Genomic DNA, 22,643 nt, shown 5'->3' on the forward strand with positions numbered 1-22,643 from the left:
TTTACTTCCAGATTTTTATACCAGGGATATTGTCGTTCGCATATACCATTGTATCTCGAGGAAGGGGCTGATTCATCCGCAGTTTAGATGCAGCTACTTTCATATTCTAAGTTTAAGAAGGGCCAAACAACGAAATACTACCAGACGATCAGCATCAGCTATTTCACAGCTCGTTTTGTGGATGGAAACATTGTCCTGGACTTTCCATCTATGAAGCTACCCAGAAATGGCGGTAATGATAGCATTATTGGCATTCATTCGGTGGAACCACTTACTCAGGGGTTTGTCCACTTGATCTTGCGTCCCCTCCCATAGACCCTTTGAAACCTGCCATTCTCGACTTAGAACTAATGGTCATGTTTTTTTTCTTTGTTATCCTCGACATAGTCGATGGATGGCAACGATATGTACATATTACACAACTTTCAACAACAAATTATGCATAGATTTTTATAAGTGACTGTGCTCTTCAGTAAATAATTGCAGAAATGTACGCACGTGTGTGCAGCATGGGGACATTCACTAACAAATACGTAGAATCTTGAACAAAACCAAGTAACTGGTTTGCATTTAAGCGTCCACAAACCCATGACGTGTCCCTAATTTTCCTAAAATTTATTTCTGACTTATAAGCATTTTGGATTTATACGTGTTGCAGGTAACAACTAGATTCTAAAACAAAGTTGAAGCGAAAGACATGTGGCATAGAGAATTCGTGCATTTAAACAGAATTTGCGTTTATGCGTGTTGCATTTAAGTGGCCTCCACTATAATTGAGTTTCCAGGATCGCCTCTAACTCTTCCGCCATCCACTACAAACCGGGCTTTAATCAACCATTCGTTTGAATTTCCATAATACGCCACAAAGTATGCTTTCTCCATTATAAAAGCACGAGCTAAATTGGAAATCCACGCTGAATTCATACCCGAGAGAGTCCCCTGTGCTGTGTGTCCCCAAGCTCGTACTAGTGATTGGTGCGAGTAGCTGCTAATTCCAATTGGATGGTGTTATATCAATTCCAATTTTCTAACTTGACGTTCAGTTGGGAAGTGAATGGAGTAGTGTCAGCTTCGCAGGTTGGTTCAGGTGTGAGTACTACATTTGCCGGTTCGCACGACCCACTTCACGGATTTTTCATTGATCAACACGACCCTCGTATAACAGCCAACGATGTCATTCACGGTGAGTGCACCATATTTACGACAATTGTACGTTTAGCAGCTTACGTATGTATACACCTCCATATTTACGTACACTTTAAGAAAGCTGGGATTGGGGGCCATTTGCCGTTAGTGCCTCGAGAAAGTAGTCGATAACGCGCTTGTTGATGTGATCCATACATAAGTGGACTTTAGTTCGCATATGTGGACTTTGATCCTCTAGTATCTATCTCTATCTCTAGTAACCATATGGTGTGAAGATACAACTTAGCGTTGATGACTGTCTAGTATGTTTTACGAACATTAGGTGGATTACGTATTTTGATTTTCCTTTCTGGAAAGGATATTTTCCGCATTCTTACATAGACCAGTTGTTGATCGTTACTCGAGGTGCTGATAATAATAGTAATAATAATCGTTGACGCAACAATCCATATTGGATCAGGGCCTTGAAGTGTGTTAGAGCACTTCATTCAAGACCGTAAACGCTACACTACATTATACTGTAGGAAGGCAATGTGGCCAGCATTACGCCCGCCCGAGATTATTACCCTGATTTGACTCAGGTACTCATTCACAGCAGCTGACTCGACTGGTATCTGACGTCAAAACACGATACAAATCCCACTGCCACCAGTGAGATTTAAACCACGACCTTTCATGCGGCCGCTTTGTGCTGATATTCCAACTAAATATCGACGTGTAGAAAGTAAACTAATACATACAGTGGCGGTTAAAATGATAAAACACCCCCTATTTTTAAAGAAATCGTAAAAAGGCAAAACGATCCCTAGAAGCTGTGCATGTATCTTTGATAATGGCATCCCATTACACTTTCCTAAGTATTATAATTAACTGAAATTTTCCGGTGTAACATATCCAGTGGGTAAAAAAGATAAAACACTTTATATGTTTGCCATTGTAGACTGGAATTTAAGCAATCGAACCCTGCTCCTTATGATGTTTTAGTATTTTATTGAGCATTCTTACTTTTTTATTATCTTCTTTTTGACAAGCTTTCATACAAAATGTATTAATTGTTTTCGGAATTTGGTGTAATGACAAAATGGAATGGGGGATGATCAGGACGGATACGACCAAGGCGAAGAGCTATCCCAAACACCTAAAGCGAGATTGACCGTGAAGGTCCGCCCGAAAAATATTGAAGCTCATCGAAGTGCTTCGTCGACATGAGCTTGAATGCCTCCATGCTGGCTAGACTCTGGAATGTGGGGAGGGGAGTCCTTTGACTACTTCGATCCGTCACGTGTCATCATACAAAAATTCACGTGTCCTTTAAACCTATGCGCAGGTCCGCAGAGAAGAAAGGAAGATGATGGTTTGCGGGAATCTGGTTGGAAACGGGTCATTGTAGCGAGGTGTTATGCCCGACCGCCCCATTTACTCCGATACTCATGGTGACTGAAGAGATTTCCTTCCTTCGTGGTCGGGGAGAGGATGCTGGTGGCAAATATTCTGTTGAAAACAGAAGTAGGTACCGTGAGACTATGTTTGGCTGATCCAATAGTTCGTCTCCGGCCAATTTTCCGACTTCAAATAGCGAAGATTAGATTACCGTGGATTTCGTCGTGATTTCGTTTTTATCTTTTCTCTTTGTAAGGAAAAAAGAACAAATGAGGGTATAGCATTCGATTGCCGCATTCGGATGCGGAGTTTTACGGTTCCACGCGCGCGGTGGTGGATTTTCAGGATCCGATGCGGACCCATTCATCGGTTAAAAAGACACGTAAATTTTTGTATGATGAAGTATGAGGGATTGAAGTTTTCCATTCTTAAGCTTAAAATCCAAAATATTCCTTCATATTTTTTCAATCTATAAAATATACACATTACAGACGTAGATATTATGCTCACCCTAAATAAATAAACATTGCCTCTTCCTGAATACTGTATTCTATATGCATGTATATAAATTGATCGTACACCTATTTTCAATTTACTTCGTGCATAAAAGTATACATATGTACATATAAAGTACATATATTGGATACCGCTTGTTCAATAGTACAAATACATCTATCTGAATCACCACCCCAAAGCTTCATTTACATAAACATATGTCTCAAGTAATTGATATTGATATATAAATTATTAAAAAACTAAAACGAAATGTTTCTCTGTGACCTCCCATTCACGTGAGGCTCACTTTGTTGTGGTATGGACGAATTGATGTGTTATGCGACGTCATACATGTTTTTGAATGCACGAAATTCACAAAAAATGACAAAGTTTCACCTTCTATAACTTTGTTAATAAAGTTGAACTTCCTTCAAACTTCCCAAAATTAACCCTATGTTATGCATTATGCAAGTGCCAAATTTTGTGGTTCTAGCATGAACTTAAGGGGGGTTTCCGGCGAAATTTCTAAAATCGACTAATATGCTATTATTCATTTTATTTATGCAGATATCGGAAGGGATGTATTTTGAGGCCTAAATTTCATTTAGATACACTACTTGTGATTTTTTTTAGAATTTTCGGATGGATACGTGCTGAGACCGAGGACCTGTTACACTTTTTAGAGGTCATATTTTGAGCTCTCACTCATCTAAATCTCACCCGATATCAAATACCAGTTTCGGAACGTACTAATCGAGCCCTTTCATTTGATAACCTATATAGCCACATTCTGTGAAAAAAATTGTGCACCCTCCATTCACATGTATGGGGAGCCCCTCCCCTCAAACTTAACACAAAATGGCGCCACTTGTTGTATGTAAAGGGAACAACAAGCCACAAGTTCCCGGCAATTTTCGTGACAACCGGTCCAGCCGTTTCTGAATAAATCGGTAGTGACAGACAGACATCGACTCGATTCTAATAAGGTTTTGTTTCCCATGCAGTAGACCGCAATTATCCTACTTTATAAACCGTAGAAAAATATTCTGAATAAGTCGTGAACATTTCGACTCAATTTTCAACATGCAGTTTCAAGAAAAATCGCATTTAAAAATTAAAATGTGATTACTATAATAACTATAAAATATTAACTGACCATTAATTAGCAGATTAACGGTCAGTTAATATAAATAACAATGACCATTAATCTGCTAATTAATGGTCAGTTAATATTTTATGGTTAGTAATCACATTTTAATTTTTAAATACGTTTTTCTAGAAGTCCATAAATCTTTGGTTTTTTTTAAAAAAAAAAAAAAGTGAAACACATATAAAGCCTTGTCTTCAATTCTCCCTCTTTTAGCGAAGTTATTCGAACGTCATTGGAATTAATAAATTCTCCACTTCAGTACGGAGATCGACATAAACTTGACATATGGCACTTGACCTTTTTAACACTTTGATTTCCGAACGTCGCAGAATATCGAAAAATTATTTTGCCCAAATATTCTACACTATATCTGGATACAATTGATGCCAAAAAAATAGATTTCCTCTCCCTTAAGAAGCGAACCCACTGGGAAAGACACGACATAAAAAATAGATTGCTAACACTCACTGAGAACGCCACGACAAATGTCTGCGAACAGCATGACAAATGTCTGCTTCAGACAAAATCTTTTTCTATATCAGACGAATGTCTGTCTCAGACATTAGACAAATTTCTTAGTCCGTGTCAGACAGCAGCCAGATCAGTAATGTTGAAGGGCAAGGTAAAATCGTAGCCAGTGATTAATGAACTCTTGCCTTTATTTGAAATATAATAATTAGAAGTTTTTTGCTTTTTCCCTAGTGTTATTTATTTTATTCAAATATACCTATATTTCGAGAACCACTTGTTCCCTCCATAATTGCTACACGTCGATCGCCTTACCTCAGCCATTGTGGGATAAAGTGAAGTTGCGAACAATAACAAATAGGGCAAGATAGTTTTAAACTATATAATTTCCACAGATGTTATGTCAAACAACTGGGTTTATAACCGATTTAGATTCATACTTACAACCAGTATGCTACCTTACATTAAATATCATATTTACATCAAGTTTCACATACAGTCACGCCAATGTCAAAGATACGGCAACTTCATTGCAATTTTTATTTTTCACTGACTACTTTGACACTATTAGTTTCAGGTGGATTATACTTAAATGATAATAGAAGCAATAGTACCTGTGTCATAACAACACAAGTTATATATAAGCTCATCAGTTCGGATTTCGCAAAATTTTAATGATTATCCCCATTTATGAAAATCCATTAACTGCATATATACTATATCATACTAGATAACCCTTACTTCGCCAGTTCCGTCCTTGATTATGTACATTTATAGCCATAAGTGGCGGTACCCAATTTCGGATCATGTATGTGCGTATCATTAGGGGTTGTTTTCAATTTGTAACGTGTAACGTATTGTCTCAAAAACGGCGAATTCAGATGTGCACCAATATATAAGTGCACTATGGCCTGAACTATTCCCAATTTAGAAACATAAATAATCATATATAAATATATTCCGTAGGGGGCAATTGTGTGTCAGTGAGTCAATTGTCTAATTCAGACAGAAACACTGGTTTAATTCGAAGACAAACATTTATTTGCCTGATGTCTGACACAGATTCAGTCATTTGTCTGAAATAGAAACAGACTACTTGAAGCAAACATTTGGCTGAGGCAGACATTTGTCTGACACAGACTTGTCTGTCTGCTGTTTGATGCAGCCTAAGACAGTTGTCTGACTAATGTCTTTCTTATGTCTGAGACAGATACAGACAAATATTTTGTCTCAAAGAGACATTTGTCTGACACAAGCACAGAGGATTGGCTGAAACAGTCATTTATACGATATAGACATTTATCTGGCAGCACAGATATTCGTCTGTCTGATGTCTGAAATATAATAATAATCATTCGCACAACAATCGAATTGAATCAGGGCCTTGAAATGTGTTAGAGCACATCAAGACCGTAACGGTACACTACAAGATAGCCTGTAGGAGGCAATGTGGTCAGCATTGCGCTCGCCCGAGATTATTATCCTGAGTTTACTCAGGTACTCATTCACAGCTGAGTCGACTGGTATCGGACGTCAAATCACGATACAACCACTCAGCTATCCGGACAGACAATAGGTTCACTGTAAACCTCATTTCTTAGATTTCCTCATGCATAATTTCTACTTCTTCTTTCTTCGCCGCTGCGGTAGCATAGTTTACTAATATCAGAGTCTTTATAGTCCATCTTCTTCTTCTTTTTCTTCAGCCTTTGTCCCGTTCACAAGCGGGGTCGGCTCGTTGTGATCGGCTTCGCCATTTGGCTCTATCGAATGCCTGATTTGGGTGCAACCTCGAGGCTTTTAAATCCCCATCCAGCGTATCAAGCCACCGTTGCTTAGGTCTGCCTTTTGGTCGTTTACCATCGACTTCGATGTTCAGACCAATCTTGGCAAGTGAATTCTCGTTTGCACGAATTGCGTGACCATACCATCGAAGACGCCTCTCTCGCAACTTTTCCACGATCGGTGCAACCCCATAACGATCGCGGATATCCTCATTTCGGATGTGATCTAAACGTGTGACGCCACTAGTCCAACGTAGCATCTTCGTCTCCATTACCGCAAGACGCCGTTCATTGTCTTTTATGGTCGGCCAACACTCAGAACCATAGAGAGCGACTGGACGGACGACATTGCGGTAAATTTTAGATTTGAAACGTTCGTTGATACGTCGATCACAAACAACACCAGTTGTGGAACGCCACTTCATCCAGGTTGCGTTAATGCGTGAAGCAATTTCATAAAGCAGCTCTCCATTGGCTGATAGCGTTGACCCGAGGTATTTAAATCGGTCAGTTCTGGGCAGATCACTGCCGCTGACAGTGATTGTGTCTGTTTCATGGGGATCGGTCGTCAAAAATGCAGTTTTGTTTAAATTCAATCTGAGACCGTGTTGCATGAGGCGATCATTCCATTTTTGAACAAGTTGCTCGAGATCATTTTTGCTATCAGATGCTAGGAAAACATCATCTGCATAAAGCAGTGTGTAGGGCGCTGGACGTTGGATATCCCGTGTGACGGTGTTCATAAGAAGGACAAAGAGGAGTGGTGAGAGGGCACTTCCTTGATGAACACCAACAGAGACACGAAGCGGTTTTGATACACCCGCCATACTTCGAACTTTACTTTTCGGATCGTGGTAGAGCAATTGAACCCAGCGCACGAGTTCTTCTGGCACGAAGTGTTGTCGTAAAGCATACTAGATGAGTTCGTGTGGTACACGGTGAAACGCTTTCTCTAGATCCAGAAAGGCAATGTAAAGAGGGCGATGCTTCTCACGGTGTTTCTCCATGAGTAACCGCGCAGCGTGTATTGCATCAGTAGTTCCGCAGTTCTTGACAAATCCGGCTTGATTCTCGGTTATTTCAACGATTTCGCGAATACGGTTGTCAAGAATGCGTTCAAAAATCTTCATGGTATGGGAAAGTAATCGGATCGGACGGTAATTTGAACATTCTGCTGGGCTACCTTTCTTTTTCCATATTGGAACAGTGATACTTTCTTGCCAGTCAGATGGTGTTCTTCCTTCCTGAATAACCCGGTTAAAGAATTCACTGAGCCACAGTGTTGGGTCCCAGCTGTTCGCTTTCCAGAGCTCAGATGCGATGTCGTCAGGTCCTGTTGCTTTCCCCGATTTCATTTGTTTTATTGCCTCTTCGACTTCAATTGCGCTGACTGGTGGAACTGCTCCAAATGTCGGCAATGATTGTGGAAGTGGAGGATGAGCAAATTCTTCAGTTGAAATCTGCTCGAAGTATTCTCGCCATCTATCCGTTGCGGCTCGACGGTTGGTAAGTAAAGTACCGTTCTTGTCATTAACACAACAGAAGTGTTCGATATCCTGTGTGCTTTTAGCAAGTCGATACAGATCTCTCTCGGCATCCCGAGTGTCCAGTTTATCGTAAAGATTTTTGAAATGGTTCGCTCGGGTGACAGCGACCGCTTTCTTTGCTTCTTATAAATTTGCAAATAGGCATTCTTATAAATTTGCCAATTAGCAGGCGTTTTATCGTCGAGAAATTTGTGGTAGAGGCGTTTCTTTTCACGGACCTTCATTTCAGCATCATCATTCCAAAGCCAGGTATCTCGGTTGATGTACCGCTTACCCGGCTTGGTGACCCCGAAGGCTGCAGAGGCCGCTTTGTGGATCGTGTCGTTCATTTGGTTCCATGATTCTTCCACATTCGTAATGGTTGGCAATCGTATGAGTGAGACCGTTTCTTCTTTCTTCTCACCAAATCGCCAGCATTTAATGCGCGGCGGGCCAGTGCGTTCCTCACGCTGTTCTATCGGTGGCTTAATTCGCAGGACGGCAATCAACGGCCGATGTTGAGGTGCGATGGTCTCATAGGGAACGACTTTGCAATCAGTGACAGTGGTAAAATGTTGGCGTCTTATGAGAATATAGTCGATTTGCGTTTTATTGTTCCCACTATAAAATGTGGAAAGATGAGACAATCGTTTGATGAACCATGTATTGATAAGTACAAGGTCATGGGTCTCCGCAAAATCGATTATACGCTCGCCACCTTCATTGCGCGCTCCGAACCCCTTTCCCCCATGGCACCTGTTACCGTCTGCCTTTTCACCCACATTACCATTAAGGTCGCCGTCATTTTTACCACGTTCGCGTTCAGTGTCGCAGCTTTTGGCACCAGACCATCGGGTTTCTTGCAGAGCGCAGATGTCAATGCACCTTTTCCGAAGGGCTCTTGCGAGTTTCTCCGTCTTTCCAATTAGGGTACCAACATTTAGCGTGCAGACACGTATTTGTTTTGTTCGTTGTGTGCGGACTAACTTGCTTACGTCCTGACGCCGTCCATGCATCAAGAACCCTTGCCCATTTCTCGACAGGACCGGGGCCCGTCCTGCCCAGTCGAGTGAGGTGGACGCCCTAGCATTTCTCCGAGGCTTGAGACTCAATCCGATCATCATGTTTGTAACGACATTCTATGCATTTTCTTGGTCGACCTGTCGCGGGGCCTGTCACCAAGAGAGATCAGGTAGGATTTAGCATAGTAGAATAACTCCAACTATACTCTATTTATCTCTTTCCCTGATCTCAGCATTTTATTTTTGTTTTACTGAGGATAGTACAGAGTGCGTTGCCTCAAACCCTCCTCCTTTACCTGGGCTTGGGACCAGCATACTATGTTAATAGCATGGCGGAGTTAGTCTTTATAGTCCATCACTATACGTTTAAAAATATTTCTTCATTTTCGCGAAAAATCGCATTGTGAATCTGATCTGATGTTAAGCCGGGACTTCGAGCCAGCCATGCGATTGCTCCGTATTATCTAATCTACTTTTGTCGGAACTCATTATTCATTCACTGGCAATTCTTCTGTTGTGGGTGGGGCATGCTCATTTGCCACCAACTATCTCTTCGTTGGCCAATAGGTACATCCTCTAGTATTTTGGATGGCACTTCGCACATCGGTGGATGAATTTAGATGTTGAGAAAGTATGATATTCTCAAGAATTTTATCCCCAAGGCAACCTATTCAAATATTGGCACTAAAACCATGTTTTCCAGAAACCAGCTACGGAAGGTTGTTCTTCTCTCACAACATGCAGGCAGTAAATCTTGAACTTTCGTCAAATGATACGGATAGCTATTGTTGGCCTGAAGTGCCTGATAAATTGACATACGAGGGACATCCAACTGAATTGGGAGCTTGCACCTTTTTCTTCGATTGAACCAATAGATTATAGCTTCCAATTGTGCTATTTTTTAAAACCAGTTTTTAACGGCGAAAATCGATTACTTTGTACTTTGACTTGGTGCTTCTCTTCCAAAACAAACTGGCTCTTTGTCGCCAATTAAAAGTATCAAGCGCTTGGGCAGGCTCACCACAAGCTTTAAAATAGCAAAGTCTTGATTGCTTGAACAACATTAAAAGTTTACTTTATTAAAAACCTCCTATATGCACATTTCCCTTACTTCGTAAAATGTGTGCATTTTTCAAAATTTTGCTCGGAACAATTTGCCATATGCAAGCAATATTGTATGAAAAAATGTCTTTATTTTATTTAAATAAAGAATTTGAATAACTTGGGAACGATTAACAGTCATGAGAAAGTCAATTTGTGTTTGCAATATTCGCAAAATGAAATTTGCGGCTTCGTAGCCATGCATACGAGGACGTACACATATCTTTTTAATGAATTCAAAGATCGTCCTCCCAGAGCCCGGTCCACTCCGAGTCGTCCGCACTTATTGAACTCCTCAGTTGAGTGGAAAACTTGACAAAAAAGCCAAAAATGTTATCCGCTTCGAAATCAGATCAGATTCTCATCGTTCCAGAAGCGAAGAGGGGCCTTGATATCATAATTGATGCTTCTGTAACTTAGTTCGTAGGATCCCTTCCGAAGCGCGATTGGAATGATTCGTCTTTGACCTGATGGATCCTGTACTGAACTTGCGAATGTCATCAACTTATAGTTTCATGACTTAGTTATGATTCAAGATGTTCCTAGAAACTATCACGCTGCTTGTACTTTGAAAGGAAACTGTAAGACGTCCACAATCACACAACCAAACCGAATAAAGCGCTAAGCTAAAAGGGTCTCGAAATTGCGCCCCTGTAATCGTCCTCTTGAATAGCTGTCACACAGAATAAACGCCTCAAAATTTAACATATAACTCATGTTTATTTGACTTGCTTCTTTTCAAACTTTTATAAATACGTTTAATAACTTAAACGTAAGTTTCAACAACTCGTAATTCAAATTGGAATACACTCGCTTTTCAAAGAAATTTTATATTACAACCTTCTATTATAACGAGGAAAAACACACGTCTGACCGCGGTGAAAGCTGGAGACAGAAGAAGGCAATTGTTTTTTCTTCCGTCAATCTGCCACCAACTCATGGCACTTTTCTTGTGTGTTCTTGTGACGCGGCAGGATCTGCAGCATTCGAAATTTATTTCGGATGTTGTGGATGCGGACGGGTAGATGGCGCGGAACTCTCCACTCACGCATTTTAGAACGCACCAAGGGAGTGGAGAATTAGCGGTGGAAAAATGCCGTTGGTTGGGACAGTAAGGACCGCATGGAAATAAGCCCGTCTCTTCTGTTTCCAACCGCGGCGGCGAACACAGTAATTGCAATACCGATCTTTGTTCTGTTTTGTATCGCCTTCGTTAGTAAATTAAAATTTAAATATTCGGAATAGATTTGAAAATCTTCATTAGTTGAAGGATAGAAACATCATAAGTTGACAACGTGCTAAAGTGAATAGATTTGAAAATCTTCATTACTTGAAGGATAGAAACATCATAAGTTGGCAACGTGCTAAAGTGGTGACCCCGAGAAAAACTAAAAAGCCCGACGCTCGAATACGCACCAGCGCCGCCGCCGAGCAGAACCCCAAGGCCATCAAGTCTGGTGATTCCGCCATCGTCATCCTCGTGGTTTTGCCTTTGTGTGGTTTTATTAAGTTGGAAAATTTGTGAATACGGAAGCATACAAAATCCCATCGAAGTGCTACGAAAACATCAGTGCTACGAGCCGACGACGTAAACAACGCCGCATCGCAACCCATCAGCACTCTACAACGGGCACAGGCAGGCACTTCGCATAAACTTCCTTCGTTTCAATTTTCGCCGAAGGCGCATAAATCTCCGTCCGTCTACGGGTCCAGTCAGCTCGGCTTAAAAGTAGCACACGCAAGGACAACTAATTATATCCGACAAAAAAATATATAATTGCTTCCCTCGCAAGGAGTTTCGCAGGAAAGGAGACGGCCATCAACTTCATTCCAATAATATAGCAACTGGCAATCAATCTTCAAATTTAATTGTTGTCGTTAGTTTTGCAATATTCGCGCTAATTGTTAATTATATTATTAAGAGTTTAAATTGTGAACATATTTCAGAGAATAATAATTGAAAATCGCTGCAAGAGACGGCGTTAGGTGGTTCACATCGCGGGTTCTCCGTTTCCTTGGTGGTGTTTTCGGTCTGCACTGGAGAGCGTCCGCTTCGGTCGTCATTTCTCTGTTCGTGCGTGCATTTGTGGGTGCGGCCTGCCGTGTCGGAGCAAAATTCACCGCGTTTCATTATCAACCAACTTTGCACAAGTGCATGGAGGTTTCATCACACTCCGCACAGATGTCCCTACTTTAGTCGGCCGTCATCAGTGAGTATTTTTGCTATGACCCGGAGGCTCTTCTTGATGAGGCTGAAACAATCTTTCGAGCGGTTGGTTTCGTATCCCTCCATGAGCACCTTGGATTCTCCCGTTCCCGTCGCCTCTCCTTTCCTGGGAAGCTCATCCGCGGCCTCATTGCCTTCTAACTCAGTGTTGCCTAGAACCCAGAATATCCAGGTCTTACTGAGCGAGTCGAACGTGTTCAGTCTATTGTGGCATCCCCATACCAGTTTAGAATTCACCTAGTAGGACAGTTAGAGTAGCAATATTCCGCCCTCTATAGTTCCTTTGGATACACTACGGATAGATGAATTAAAAGCAAAAGATCTATGCGTAAATAAATGCATTTCACAATGCATAATGGGATACTACTACCTGGTATCGAACTGACTGTTGTGAATATCGTGCATGCGCGTGTACCACTTCTTAAAGATGGTTGAATCTTCTCAGTCTTAGTTTTTAAGATCGTTAAATAAGTTCCTTCATTTGAAAAATATTTAACAGACTAACTTCATTCATCCGAACAAGAAAAGATTTTAAGTAAAGTCGCTAATTTTTTTTACCAATTACTTTTCACGCCGCTTGCCAACATTCAATATTTAAATTTCTTTCTTATTCTGATTTTCAGGCTCTCAAACCCATCTTACCCTTTGTGGGTAGACGAACAACGAAATGTCTACAAAGGACATTTGCAACACAAGGATTTTCATTAAACTTAACCGATGAACAACGGGAAATGCAAGCGGTAGCACGCAAGTTTGCGCGTGAAGAAATAGCACCAAACGCTGCTAAATATGATAAAAGCGGCGAATTTCCATGGGATATCGTTAAAAAGGCACACAGTATTGGGTTAATGAATGGGCACATTCCTCAGGAAATTGGTGGACTAGGATTGAAAACTTTCGACGGCTGCTTAGTCACGGAAGAACTTGCTTGGGGTTGTACCGGCATTCTACTAGCCATTGAAGGAACTGGTCTTGGGGTAAGTATATGAGTGGATCAAAGTGGATATAAAACAAAAGGTTTTACAGTCCATTAACCGAAACAAAAACTTAATTGATCTATTGATATAAGCATTATCGCATTAATGATTAGGTTACGATATTCATTCAGAATGTTACTTTGTTACAAAGTCCGTCCCTGGCAGATATGCTCTGTAAAGAAAAATAGATCACATTGTTAATTAGCATTGAAAACACTTTAACGATCTCTATATATACTTCTTGTTTATCCTACCACAGATTGTATCCGCTTTGGACTCACCATCCAGTTTCCTATCCCAATGAGCAGAGGAGTATCAGTTTGAATAATAAATTCCCCTCTTAGAAGTTTGATTGCCATAGAAATCTCCCACAATTATAAATATAATACAACTCATGGTTAACCTGGATGCGTCATCCATTTCTACTGTACCATACATGCTCAAAGAACTACTTTGCAAATTCTCTTTGTGAAGGCGAAGGATATTATTCCACATGTCCTAAGCAAATACATCTGTTGCTGTAATAATATACACATAGAAATCTGGACCTACTGAGATTTACTCGATTTTCCTATTTCTTCGTGCTATTTAGGTTTTAGTGTTGGGAGAGCTGCAAATAGTTTCAATTGTAAGCCGATTTTCTGCTTTACTCTGCTCTAGTAACAGTAATAAAGTTGTCATTTGTTGATCACCCAAACCCCATTTCAACCTCATATAATCCGATAACTTCCACAGCAATGTATCTAATTGTACTAAATAATGTAATCTTATGTGGAGCTCCTAAGATAATAACTGTGTTTCTCAGTTTCTGTCAAATTATACATATTTCTTGCTCTCAACAGCCTTTAGTTCAGATTTTTAGTTTCATTATGAAATATTGATTCATTACAGAGATAGGTGGCTGCTATTTAAGGGGGAAACCGCATTAGAAGGACTATATCCACGTATGCTTTTGGGATTTTTAGTGGGAAAAATTAATTGGAATTCAATCAAATATTAGTCACTTTCCTAACAACTTTTTAGAAACTTAAGCCAAAATTAAAAAAGTTACGCGACATTATTCCGCTGAAGGTCGTAACTAGAGATTTTCATGAGATTAACGTTAATTGGGGCAAAAAAGACACAATTTTGTGAATTTTCTTTTCCTACACAATTAAAATCTATTTATTAAGACCAATGGTATATTAAGGTATGGCATTCGAAGAATATTGTGTAAAATTTTCATGAAAAAATATTAAAAAATAATGCCATGACATAATTTCACATTTTTTTGGAGATGCGATGCGATGAGTGCCAACTTATTTAGTCAATTTCCACATAACAATCGAACAATGTTTCCCAAGATGTCTATTGCAAAAAAAAATTGAACGAGGGACAGTGAATCGCCGTAGGCAATTCGAGAGATAGTTGTTTTATGGTGTAGATAGAATCATCTGAAACACAAAAATCAAAATAAATTCGTTAAAGGAGATGTTTCTGGAGGTAACCCTGCAAGAATTTTTTTGTCGTTTTTTCAATTTTTCACATTTGGAAGCCAAAAACTCGATTTTTGCTAAAAAAAAATCAGTTAATTTAAACAAATTAAAAATTAGTAAATTTTAAAATACTCATACTCATAACTTCGTTGATTTTACTCCGATCGACTTCAAATTTTGAAACAATATTCTTGAGATGTAATGCATTCATCTAAAAAAAAACTTACCAAAAAATGCAAAGAAAAATTTTAAATACCATAGCCCCTCCCCCTTAAAAAATAAAACAACGACCCGAGACGTACAAACCGCCTTCATCCAGATCGAGCAGGCGGCGCGAGATCTTGGGCTGCACAGCAATGAAGGCAAGACAATATATAAATATATGGTGGCAACGTCAGCACCGAAAACCAACCAACCAACAACGTCAAACCGCACTGGTCAAACGGGACGAATAAAGATAGGAGACTACAACTTTGAGACCGTTGAAAATCACAATCGATAACAGCTACGACGATGATATCCGCGCACGGCTGGTGGCACCCACAGGGCCTATTTCAGATTACAAAAACTGTTCCGCTCGAAACGTTTCACCATAGGGTCAAAGCTCTTACTGTAGAAGACAATGATCTTGCCAGTCCTCATGTATTCCTCGGAGATTTGGGTTCTTAGCAAGAAAAATTCCAAACTCTTGGCCGCGTTCGAGAGAAGAATCCTCCGAAGAATTTTTGGCCCCCCACCATGAGGATGGACGATTCCGCACCCTACATAACGACGAAATCTATGAACGATATCATGACCGTCTGGTTGTGGATAAAATCCGGCTCAATACGTTGTGGTGGGCGTGTACTTAATCCATATGGATGAGGGTGATTCAGCCCGGAAAGACTATAAGGGCAATATTTATGGTAGAAAAGTAAGACGAAGCGACCTTGACTGAGATGGAGCGATGGTGTAGGTTAGGACGCCAGACAGCTTTTAGGGATGAATTGGTGGACCTCGGTGCAAAACCAAGATTATTAAGGCAGGCCTAGACCGGATACCGGTTGTTGTGATGTTGATGATGATGAATCATTACTGTCATAATGCCTATTTTTTCAGTAATTTTTCTGCTGGAAGTATATTTTTTTCGAGATTACCTATTGTATTGTTGATTTTTCAAAGTTTAGTTTTCACACCCTCCACTCATTTTGCCAGGGAAACTCATTAGCCCCCATTATCATTCGGAGTTTTGAAGCTTGATTATCGACAGTGCACTATCTTTTTCTTCGCACGCCACGTGCAACCAGACAGCCAGTTAACTACTTCGTACCTGACCCGCATATACGCAATCACATGCCTAGAAACTCGACTTGCTCCTATTGTACGTAGGATGTTAATAACGTCAAGGCAGTGTCAAAATTGTTATTATTTTCTATCCAATCAGAAAAATGTCGGTTCTCATTTCTTGTATTAGAACTAAATGTGTTTCTACGAGCTTGAACTTGATACAGAACACTCTTCGTTCTATATATGTTAACACTCCCAAAAATTCGCTTGATACTTTATATCCGATCACACGCTCAGAGTTCAAGTCCTTGCAACCGGAACTATCAAAACAAGTCAAATGCACTACTAACTAATCTAACTGGAATAACCGTACCAGATGTGATGAAAGTCGCGGAATTTACCAAAAAGTCTTGCCCTCGGGACGCGCGTTTATGGGTCCAAGAATATATTCTTTAATAATAGGAAGTCCACTTTTTCAACCGTAAGAAAGCTCCAATGCTATTTAGCGTTGAAACATGCTTTCAAACTTTTGCTGTAAAAGTTATCCTAGTATTATTGCTATCAATGACACGGAGTTTCAAGTTAAAAGGGAAGCAAAATTATAATTCATAACACGTCATGGGTATGAATTATATTCATGTTGAAAACCGTCTGTTAAGTTCAGGTCTAAGGTCCAAGGCTAATCGAAATTTTTTTAGGGATATGAGGGAGTCGTGTCAGGGTCGGATGAGTTGCCTCTGCCCTGGATGAAACTGCAAGTCGTCTATATTTTTTGAACGTGGACTGAAAACTGAGAAAAAATGTTCTTTACAATTGGTCCAGTTCGCGATCAGTGAATACAGGATAGCATTCTGAAATTGATAATTCTTTTTCTCGTTATCGGTGACGCTCTGAAAGGTTTGAACGAACTGTCAACTTTCCTCTAACATTGCGACTATGTTGATGACATCTGTTTACCCCCTCACCGAGTCGTAAACTTTAGCAAAACAACTCTGAATTTGAACAAAGAACCAAATAAATTCAAACTGAGGATAAAAACCAATAAACTCAATGTTTTTACTTTAACTGCTTATCACCCTCTTCCAGTTTAATTGGGAAGTTTCGTAAGTTTGTTGCGATTGTACCATGCTAATGTTCACTCTGTCCTGCGGAAGTTCCAAGCCTTCGCTAACGCTTGTCTTCATCGCATCATCGTTGTGTTCTGGCCCGACACAATCTCAAAAAAGTGCTACACCGCCATAGAGACCACATATCCGTGGACGTGTACAGAACAGTAAAAATTACAAATTCTCCGTAGAGCTACGTAGCGCAAAACAGTGGAGGAGAAGTGCGGGCTTCTTGGGAAGTGCTAGAGAAATGATATACTAGCCATATATTGCCGTCAGATGTTACACCCAAGTTTTGAAATAAGCTCAGATGTGATATAGGTTGTTCGCCAAGAGAGTAGTAAAGGCATATTGGAGAGAATTTGAGTGAGCAACATATCGAGTGGCTGCCGTTTAGTATCACCTTAGTCACAAACCACTAGCGCATCAATAGGATCACAAAAACGGATAGTCCAATATCCTACCAAGGTGGGATTGAATCAGTAAATCGACAGTCTAGAAGATTGTAAATTGTTACAAAGGAAGTACAACATCCACTACACAAGATTCGATTCAGCATTCTTTTCTGAGCTCTTAGTGAACAAATCGGCTCCTAAACTGCTAAACGGTCGGTTGGAATATTTCTACTCTCTAATGAAAGCAGTTTTACCATCGAGGCGACTCATATTCTAAGAAATAACAAGTCGGAATACCGGAAGCTCGTGCTTCGGGTATAAAGGTTTTGTGTTCATCTTATGGAAGAAACTTCAACGCACATTTTTCTGTCCGTATATAGCTACAAATCCAACATACTCCTTCATATTTTTCCAAACTACGAGAAATACGTACATATTGCAGCCATAGATATCACGCTCACCCTAAACAAACAAACTGCCTATTACCGAATACTGTACACATATATGCACGTATATAAATTGATCGTACTCATATTTCCGATTTACTTCTTATATCTATTTGAATTAGGCACTACCCGCAAAGTTCATTAGCACGCATATATTATATACCTATATACACACATGTCTGGTTGACAAATAACTAAAAAACTAAAACAAAATAATTCTCTGCGACCCAATTCATAAGAACTCATTTCGTTGTGGTACTGACGAATTGATATGTCATGATGACGTCATGCAGGTTGTAGAGTGCACGAAATTCACGAAAAATTGTAAAGTTTCACCCCCTATAACTTTGTTAATAATTGTTGGATTTTCTTCAAACTTGACCAAACTGTGCACTATATTCTTCATTACACGCATGCCAAATTTTGTAGTTCTGGAATGAACATAAAGGGGGGGGGGGTGCCGGGTAAATTTCTAAAATGTGGAAATATACTATTATTAACTTTATTTGTGTAGATATCGGAACCGGATATATTTTGAGGCCTAGATTTCGTAGAGATGCACCATTGTGATTTTTTTCAGATTTTTCGGTTGGATAGGTTCTGAGAACGAGACCTGTTACACTTTTTGTCGGTCATATTTTGAACCCTCACTCCCCTATGTTTCATCTAATATCAAATATTGAACCAGATTCGAAAAGTACTAATTGAGACCTTTCATTTGATACCCTACATGGCTACATTCTGTGAAAAAAAATTTGCACCCTCCATTCACATGTACGGGGAGCCCCCCCCCTTAAACTTAACACAAGATGGCGCCACTTACTGCATGTAAAGGGATCACCAGATTACATACTCTCACCAATTTTCGTGACAATCGGTACAGCCGTTTCCGAATAAATCGGGTGTGACAGACAGACAGGCAGACAGACAGACAGACAGACAGACGGACAGACAGACACCGTCTCGATTCTAATAAGGTTTTGTTTCACACAAAACCTTAAAAAGGCCTGACGGTTTCATCTAGGGTAGAAACAACTCATCAGGCGGTTATTCACCTCTGCCCTGGAAACAGTAGGACCAAAAGAAGTTTCTGGGTGTTCCTTGCTCCCTTATTATATCCACAAACGCAACAATTATTTTGAGAGCAAGGAACATCATAGTCATGAGCATCATCGTTACCTATTAAAGGGTTGACAAATAGAAGGCGGTGACTACAAAATACCGCCCACCTAGGCAGACATTTCTTATCTTCATTGACCCAAACATGGAAATTAGTGCCCCCGAATATCAGCACATACCGTGTTGCAACTATAGGCAGTCTACCATTCCGCCAACAGCGGATTTACCCTTCAGCAGTTCATTAGACGCAATCAATGATTTCTCTTTGTAAAGAACTACATCCCTGACTTTTGTGATAAAAACGTTTAGCCAGCGTTTTGGGAATAAAGAATTTCAAGAAATGAATCCGAACTACCCCATAAGAACGTAACCAAATATTTTTTGCGTTTTGGTACGTTATACTATGAACCGTATGTGCAAATTGACTCTATTAGTATAGCTTGCTTTTATTAGCGTAATGCTGTCTCACATTAAAATTACCTTTAGCGCCTTAATCTTGACAAAATGGATTGGTCATATTGAAATGATCAATATTCACACCGAAATTCGTTAAGGGTTTGATCCCACAAGATGTTGGGGTGATGCATTGATTATACATTATCTGATCGGTATTGTCCACTTATTTTATTATACGAAGCAAATTTGCTAGATTTAATGATCAAATGACTCAAAAATCAACACAACAATACGAAAACTTGTGTCGAAATAAATGAGCCCGATTATTCTTTAGTTAAATGTTTCATCAAGGCAAAATAATAATTACAAGACGTCACATCCTTACAGCAAACACCAGTAATTCTCGCTGGAACTCCAGAACAAAAGAAAAAATACTTAGGAAGGTTGCTTGAGGAACCCCTCCTAGCTGTAAGTACAATATTCTCATTGCTACCATTGATTGGAATGCTCTTATGAAGTTTCTCTACCACTAGGCATACTGTGTCACAGAACCAGGAGCGGGATCCGATGTCAACGGGGTTAAAACGAAGGCTGAAAAGAAAGGAGACGAATACATCCTCAACGGCCAAAAAATGTGGATCACCAATGGTGGAGTAGCTAATTGGTACTTTGTTTTGGCACGTACAGATCCAAATCCCAAAGCCCCAGCTTCAAAAGCTTTTACTGCATTCATTGTGGATAAAGATACCCCCGGAATTACCCCTGGACGAAAGGAACTCAACATGGGTCAACGTGCTTCTGACACCCGTGGTATCACTTTCGAAGACGTTCGCGTTCCAAAAGAGAACGTACTTGTTGGTGAAGGTGCTGGCTTTAAAATCGCTATGGGTACTTTCGACAAAACGCGGCCACCCGTTGCAGCTGCTGCAGTAGGTTTAGCACAACGTGCTCTGGATGAAGCAACTAAATATTCACTGGAACGCAAAACATTTGGAGTACCAATTGCAACACACCAGGCTGTTGCATTTATGTTAGCTGACATGGCCATGGGTGTTGAAACAGGACGTTTGTCGTGGATGCGAGCATGCAACTTGGTTGATACTAACAATCCGCAAAAGAGCATGGCCGCATCAATTGCCAAATGTTTTACAGCAGATATGGCGAATCGTGTGGCCAGTGATGCTGTTCAAATATTTGGTGGTAATGGTTTCAATTCCGAATACCCAGTTGAGAAACTTATGCGTGATGCGAAGATTTATCAAATCTACGAAGGAACAACACAAATCCAACGGCTAATCATTTCTAGGGAACTTATCGAAGCCGAGAAGAGAAAAGCTTAAAACGTAATCTGATGTGATATTTTTAAATAAAGATCTTTTCTAAAACAAGTCCTATTTGGAATTTTATCAATAAATAGAAATCATATGGCGTAAAAACCGGCAACTGATTTAACTGCACTGCGATGGTAGCGCAAGGAGCTCAACATAAACTGTATATCACATAACCGGCGATCAGATAGTATGCTCATAGCGATGAAGAACGAAATGCTCCACAAAGGCTAATGCTGGAATGAATAAACTCTGCAGAGTATGTGACGAACAATAGCTCTCATAAATCATTCAACCCATCAAGAAATCAAAAAACGTACACTGACCGCAATAGTAACCTACTGTAGTCATATATTACGTTTTAACATATTTTTGGCGGTTTCTCTTTTGGTCATGTGTCCCAAACTTCACCGATCAGTGTGTGCTTGGTGATTCTTGCGTCACCTTCAAATTTAAATACTTAGGTCCTCACTTGATAAAATTGACTTTGCAAGAAGACACAATTCAGGAATTCAATCTTCTTCATAGAAACATTAAGACCTGACGATAAGACAGTTCACAGAAAGGTACCGTTTTGATTACTCTAATATGGAAATCATGCGCAGAAATTTACTAACAAGTCAGCAGGATGAAACCTTATACACCCCGATGCTTATCCTGCCGAGTCAAAGAGGAAACTCTGATTTCCGGCCATATGGGTATATTGCAGCGATGGTTAGAGTACTTTGATAAACTGGTCAACAACCAAAATATCGTCCAATTGGAGGTCTTGCCAATTGAAGACGACGGACAAATGCTGTCACCATCATTGTACATTATGGACCACAGCAGTGAGCCCAATATGGAGCCGTGTTCAGTAACTTCCATCTAATATTGATTATTTAGTTGAGGTTTATTTGAATAGGCTTAATTTTCTCATTACAGTTACTACCTTCCTAGATTCACCACTTTCAGCATTATGCATTATCCCACCCCTTCACGCCGCCCAATGTGCATTTGGAGTTTCTATTGTACTCCTCCGCAATATGGCTTTTCTCCCGACATCTTGTACTTCGATCATACCGACCAATATCGCTAGCGTATGCCTCAGCGAAGTCTCCAAACATAAAGCATTAGAAACACCTCGACCGCCAATTTCTCCGCTGGTAGTCGCATTACGACCGTTTTAAACTCGCAATGGACTCTTCATTAAGTTTCTCCCACTTTAATTGCTCTTTCAACACAGTGCATATTTCTCTTCTCGATGTCGCTTCGTCAAAATGTATATAGATTTCATGTTTTTGGGCACGTCCTGTGACATCTTCCCCAAGTAAATTTTTGACTTGGTTACGAAAGCCATCATGATGAGATCGCCTTTCTTCTTTTAGTTACTTTTTTCCGAACCGCTGGTAGGCCTCTTTTCCTCTTAGGCGGCTGCTTACTCCGTAGAAAAGGGATGGCCTTTTTCTGCTCTCCTTTGTTTGGTGGCAGTTCATTGACAAAACGGTTAGACGTCACTTCGGTCGTTTGTAACACTGTAGGGAAGGCAGATTTCAGCTTTTCGACGGGACCATTCGTCCTCTTGAGACCTATTATAAAGGACCTTAATGACTCCATTTCATTTTTTCATTTCTCATTTTTTCCCCATCATTCTTCGCCTTTGTTATTTATGTTCTGGATAGGGACGCATTTCCCCTGAATACACCCTTTATTTGTTTCCTTGAACATCAACCATCGCCTCCACAATACAACTTCAGTGTTCTGGCATTTATGAAGCTTATATGCACTAGTTTTCAGTATACACCTTCTAGTTTCACTAAAAGAAACAATTCCACATTTCCAATATGCTAAATCGTC

General features: G+C 40.1%; 1 protein-coding gene across 1 annotated transcript; it reads left to right on the plus strand.

Annotated features, from left to right (window-relative positions):
* The first annotated feature begins 1,025 nt into the window (after nucleotides 1–1,025).
* On the plus strand, nucleotides 1,026–20,867 carry LOC119655198 (probable medium-chain specific acyl-CoA dehydrogenase, mitochondrial). Its single transcript, XM_038060970.1, has 4 exons — nucleotides 1,026–1,183; nucleotides 12,923–13,276; nucleotides 19,867–19,947; nucleotides 20,013–20,867. Exons 1-4 carry the CDS (start codon nucleotides 1,172–1,174, stop codon nucleotides 20,817–20,819), a joined length of 1,254 nt encoding a protein of 417 aa, XP_037916898.1. The 5' UTR covers nucleotides 1,026–1,171; the 3' UTR covers nucleotides 20,820–20,867.
* The last annotated feature ends 1,776 nt before the right edge of the window (nucleotides 20,868–22,643 follow it).

This window comes from Hermetia illucens, chromosome 4, assembly GCF_905115235.1.
Source record: "Hermetia illucens chromosome 4, iHerIll2.2.curated.20191125, whole genome shotgun sequence".
Classification (NCBI taxonomy): Eukaryota; Metazoa; Arthropoda; class Insecta; order Diptera; family Stratiomyidae; genus Hermetia; species Hermetia illucens.

What these genes read in the sequence shown, in the direction of transcription:
- LOC119655198 (XM_038060970.1), top strand. An exon ending in TTGAAGGAACTGGTCTTGGG is followed by an intron (nt 13,277 to 19,866) that starts GTAAGTATATGA and finishes ACATCCTTACAG; the next exon opens with CAAACACCAGTAATTCTCGC. An exon ending in TTGAGGAACCCCTCCTAGCT is followed by an intron (nt 19,948 to 20,012) that starts GTAAGTACAATA and finishes CTCTACCACTAG; the next exon opens with GCATACTGTGTCACAGAACC.